We start from the raw sequence: 5,665 nt of genomic DNA on the forward strand, positions 1-5,665 counted from the left end.
AAGGCGTAACTAGATTGGTGTCTATCCAAGCAAGGAGTCTATATATACGTGTTGTATAAACATGTTAAAAAAAACTAGGAAAATTCTACCAAATGTAGTGACCTAGCAAAAACTAGGAAAAACTACGCTGCCAACCGCCATAGTACAACGTGACAACAGATAATGGAAACAGATCCAAATCAGTGAACGCAAGCAATAATATGCATTTTTTTAGAAAACACTAAATGCCTTCATGCCGCTATAGATTGTATTTCCGAAGGCTTCGTTAAATGTCCCACTATTTGCAACACTGATTGTAGAAATAGTCACACAGCAAGCTGGTATATTGTTCATATAAACACACGTCTAAATAAATTTTAAAGAATAATAAGCTAACTAACTATAGTATAGTAGTTGTAGCTAACTAACAATAACAATAATAAGCTTATATTATAAGAGGATCGAGAGAGGCTAGCAATAAACTGCAAGGTCTACTAGCAGCTAGGCGGCCAGGAAGTCCTGGATGTTTGCTTGCAGTCGATCCATTACGGCCTCCCATCCAGCTTGGGTAGGGTTCTCGTTGTCCCAGTAGAAGGAGTCGCCGGGGCTGGCGCAGACGGTGTACTGAGCTCTGCCGTTGCCGTCGAGCTGGCCACAGTAGGCGTTGTGGTCGGAGGTGTCACAGCACGGCGTGGAGCCTGCATGCGAACAACATGCATGTTTTTAGACTTGATGCATAGATATATAGATTACATACATACATTGAATTGACAATTGATTGAATTGAAGTAGCTAGCGTAGAACACACGAACGTACGTACCGGACATGGATCGGGCAAGGCTGTTGAAGGCGTTGTAGAGGTCGAGGACGTGGACGTCTTCCAGCCCATCCAGCTTGCGCCTGAGAAGCCTGTTGTGGGTGGTGGCGAGCGTGTTGCCGGCACCGTCACACTGCGCGTAGCCGACGGACTGCCTGGCGCGCCATGGCGAGCAGCCAAGCGGGGGCATGGAGTTCACCAGCACCTTGGACACACCGATCTCCTGTAGCCTTTTGACGCCCTCGACGATGCCGTCTGTCACGTCGTCGATGTAGGCGTCGAGCTGCATGCACATTATGTCGTCCATGGTCATGATCATGATCATGATCAAGCAAACAAATTAGATTAGATCAATCTATAGCTACTAGCAAACACACACATAGCTATATAAACTAACTAAGGCCTAATGTAAGAGTAGATCGATCTAGCTAGCTAGTACTTACTTGGCGGTCGCTGGTGGTGTCGCTGACGTGCGAGTAGTCGTGGCCGTTGGAGACGGACAGAAGCGCGACTGAATTCTCTAGCTGCTTGTCGTCGACGGATCCGTGATCCACAAATTCACCAAACTGGCTGATCTGCTCGCGCAGGGACAGCTGCTCCTCCTGTCGCCCGTTCATGACGCCGGAGAAGGGCACGGCGAAGTTGATGCCATTCTCAACCTCAGCCCTGGTGCGTAGGGTGCTGAACACCGGAGGGGACTCATCCATCCCCAGCATCTGTGCTGCAAACAAGAAAACCAATCCATCCAACATCCATCATATCTATCTACTTCAGTACGTACGTACGTTATCTAACAAGGTATATATATGCATGGCAGATCGATGCGATCGTACGTGGTGAACGTTTATGTACTTACCCAGGAAATCCGACTGCACTAGACCGTCGGAGAGGCGGCCGGTTGCTTGGTTGCCATGGGACGAGTCAGAGCTCCCGTAGGGGTAGTACCACCCACGCGACACTCTACTCCTCCCTGATGATTTAGGGAGGTTGCCGGCATCGACGAAGGAATCGCCGAAGACGAAGAGCGTGTAGTCCTTCCGCCGCCGTTCGCGGTGGCGCCGGCACTCAACGTGGAGGCTACCTGCGGTGAGGATGAGGAGGAAGCACACAACCAAAAGGGTTTTCCTCATGGTTGGGTTTGTTCAGATGCGTTAGGGTGGGCGCCGATACCCCTCCCTGCGCTTTGCCTCTGTATATATAGATATATTGCTGGCCGGATAAAGCACTTCATCTCCAATAGAGTCCTCGTATATCGTTGAGGATTGTAGGGGAGTCTTCACGTCCTACGATGTGATATGTAATAAAATATTGCTGGCCGGATAAAGCACTTCATCTCCAATAGAGTCCTCGTATATCGTTGAGGATTGTAGGGGAGTCTTCACGTCCTACGATGTGATATGTAATAAAACTATCAAGATCGACGGGTTATCTCAGAGTTCCATAGCAAGTCCCATCTAGAAAAGCCAAAACGTCTGCGATTTGAAATAGAGGAAGTACAAACCAACATGACCGTGGTGCTTTGTCCATTACTAGTAAACATGCTCGTGCGTTGCAACGGGAGAAAATCAAAACTTATATCTCTACTTAGTTACTAAAGATATGCATATTTTGCATTTAATCCATTGGCAATGAAGCAATAATTACATTAGAACATTGACCATCTATAAAAGTGCAATATGGAATAATGCCAGCCAAATTTGCAAATTCCTTAGGTCATGCAAAATAAGTAGAAATATATAAAATCATATTGTTTTTGAATCAAATATATAAACATATTTAATTATCCATGAAAGAGCGGAAAAGTTCAGTGGTAAAGAGGAATCCATGAAGTCAGCCCGCCTCGCTCACTAGGGCTCCGCCCTAGTGGCTACGTCTGCTCGCCGTTGCCGCCGCTGGCGGCAACTACCTCGCCGGCGTCTGCCACCTCCTCCCCACCCCCTTCTCCTTCTCCGCTCGCCTCCCCACCCCCAACAGGTGGTCGTGGCTGCCTCGCTACCCGACCGCCACCACCTCCCGCAGTGCCACGTCTGCTAGCGGAACCCCCGTTGCCGCTTCCTAGTTAGATTGGACAATAAACTACGCAAGATTTCTGTTTATGATTTAATTAATTAGACCATTAGCTGATCTAGGTTATAATAAGAATATTTTTTTATTCTTAATCAAATTACATCAATAATTTAGTAGTAGGAATATTTGATTATTATATAAGGATTAGGGAAGGATGAAGGATCCAAAGATACGTAATATTGTATTTATTATTTATTTTTATGTTTATAGGAAAAATATGAGAGAATCGGGAAAACAAAAATGACATGCAAAATAATAAGGGAAAGGGCATGAGACGGACCTGATAGTCCAGAAAAGAAAAAAGAGAAAAAGGAGAAGAAAAAACAAAAAGAGGAAATCTGGAAAAGAAGTGAAACGAATACGAAAATGAAAAATGGATCCGATAAGTAACTGATCGGAGATAGTCTAAAAAACGGAAAAGGCCGAACAGATGACGGAATAGGAAAACAAAAAAAACCGAATTTACTATATATAGTAATCGTATTGGGTATGGACTTTTTTTGCGCATGAATATGGACTCTTTGGTTAAACATAGACCATACACAATCCAATACGTTTTGAAATCGGACTCCGTATTACGCTAGACAAGAGCTATTCTAATTCGTATGAGCACGGATTATATATATAACTCTAGACGAAAGAAACTCTCGACTACCGGTAGTTTGGGGGAGGTGGACGAAAAAAAGGATGGACGAAAAAATAGTCAGAATTTTTGCCTCTTTATTATTATTATTATTATTATTATTATTATTATTATTATTATTATATATATATATATATATATATATATATATATATATACCGGAAAGAGGCGGCACCACAACAAATGTAAATTTTGTCCATCTTGAAATCTTATTTTACAATAATGATTATGTGTCATCATCAATTTAGTTGGCACAATAAATTTCCACGGTAGTTCGTGATGCAGCCAATCTCACCGATTTTATTACAACCGTTGGTGATGTTTTGTTAGATTTCATATAGATGGGCCTGGCCCATATTTTATAATCTAATAAATTCTAGGGTCATAGTAAATCACTTCGGTGTATCATAGTTTTAATCCGATTTTGACTTTTGTTGAGTCAACCACGCGTGCACCTATTGAGAAGTTGAAAGAGGCTAAGGAAGTGCCACATGGGCGCGTGCGCTCGCGCCGAGCCGTGGTGGGCGATGCGTGCCGTGCACGTGCGCGGTGGTTTTTGTCACTTGGGTATGGAGTCAGCATACGTACCGCAGGACACAAATTCTTCCCATAGCCTGCGGTTCTGCTCGCACGGAGGCACGGTGAGGCGGCACGGTCACACGGCTGTAGCTCTCCTCCTGGAACTCCTGCGCTACTTAACTCAACGCTCTAGCCCATGAAAGAGTCACACTACTCAACAAACCGCCACCGTAACTCTTCTTGTCGAGCCACCTCTGAGTCAGCATATGTACCGCAGGATGTGGATTCTTCCTGTCTAAGCTGTGGTTCCACTCGCATGGAGGCGCGGTCACACGGTCGTAGCTCTCCTCCTGGAACTCCTGCGCTACTTAACTCAACGCTCCAGCCTGTGAAAGAGTCATGCTACTCAACAAACCACCGTCGTAACTCTTCTTGTCGAGCCACCTCTGAGTCACGTGCACAATTGTTTTTGCCACTCTGGTAGTCAGCATACGTACCGCAGGACGCGGATTCTCCCCGTAACCTATGGTTCCGCTCGCACGGAGGCACGGTGAGGCGGCGTGGTCACACGGTCGTAGCTCTCCTCATGGAACTCATGCGCTACTTAACTCAACGTTCTAGCCTGTGAAAGAGTCAAGCTACTCTACAAACCACCGCCGTAACCCTTCTTGTCGAGCCACCTTTGAGTCAGCATACGTACCGCAGGACTCGGATTCTTCCCGTAACCTGCGGTTCCGCTCGCACGGAGGCGTGGTGAGGCGGCTTGGTCACACGGTTGTAGCTCTCCTCCTAGAACTCCTACGCTACTTAAGTCAATGCTCCAGCTCGTGAAAGAGTCACGCTACTCAACAAACCGCCACCGTAACTCTTCTTATCGATCCACCTCTGAGCTTCCCTGTCCCAGCCTCTGCGCGCACAAAAAATTGGGAAAGCAGGCCTCCGGAACCACCGTCCACATCTGCGACACCTGCTCGGGTGTGTGCGGGCGATCAATTTTTTTTAAAAGAGGCAAGCCTCAGCTTTTAAGAAAGCAAAGTTCGATACAGACTGGGGACCCTAGTTTCACAAGAGCACAAATTGACAGACAAAGCCTAAGACAGTCTCTAAATCTCATAAATGTCGGTGGACACCATCATCATAGGCTTGAACTTCCTCATCCAGCGCAGGATTTCATCCTTCACTTGGACAATGCGCTGACGATCCTCATCCTCGAGTAAGAGACTCCACTTCTGCATGAAGGTTAACGCAACATACATGATGTCAGAAGGGTTCTTTGGAAACTTGCGCTCAGTGGACATGTTGTTCCTGTTGTTCCACATAGCCCAACAGCAAAACCTGCAAATACAAACAATGTTAATCTAGTGGGAAGGGACCCCTTGCCCATCATCCATGTTTCAGAGAATGGCGATCAGGTTTTTAGGGAGCGCCGTCACGACTGCTCGCCTCCGAATCGTCGTCCACCTTCTGCCCCGAGCGCATGTCCTGATCAACCTCGCCGGATCGTCTTCACGTCTCCTTCGTGGTGTCCACCGGCGGGTCTGCACTGCGAACATCTTCCTGCACCGACTGTGGTCCACGACTCCGAACAACACACAATGGCCACTCGTGTGAATGGAGTCGCCAATGCCTTGAGCATGGGC

At 46.6% G+C, this 5,665-nt stretch overlaps 1 protein-coding gene across 1 annotated transcript; it reads right to left on the minus strand.

The window, feature by feature from the left end:
- Positions 1 to 375: 375 nt before the first annotated feature.
- On the minus strand, positions 376 to 1,926 carry LOC136487933 (GDSL esterase/lipase At5g03610-like). The gene is made up of 4 exons (XM_066485020.1): positions 1,653 to 1,926; positions 1,240 to 1,517; positions 800 to 1,079; positions 376 to 677 (listed from the first exon to the last, which is right to left on the minus strand). The coding sequence occupies exons 1-4, from the start codon at positions 1,924 to 1,926 to the stop codon at positions 481 to 483; spliced, it is 1,029 nt and encodes a 342-aa protein (XP_066341117.1). The 3' UTR covers positions 376 to 480.
- Positions 1,927 to 5,665: the final 3,739 nt, after the last annotated feature.

The sequence above is a fragment of the Miscanthus floridulus genome, chromosome 10 (genome assembly GCF_019320115.1).
Source record: "Miscanthus floridulus cultivar M001 chromosome 10, ASM1932011v1, whole genome shotgun sequence".
Lineage (NCBI taxonomy): Eukaryota > Viridiplantae > Streptophyta > Magnoliopsida > Poales > Poaceae > Miscanthus > Miscanthus floridulus.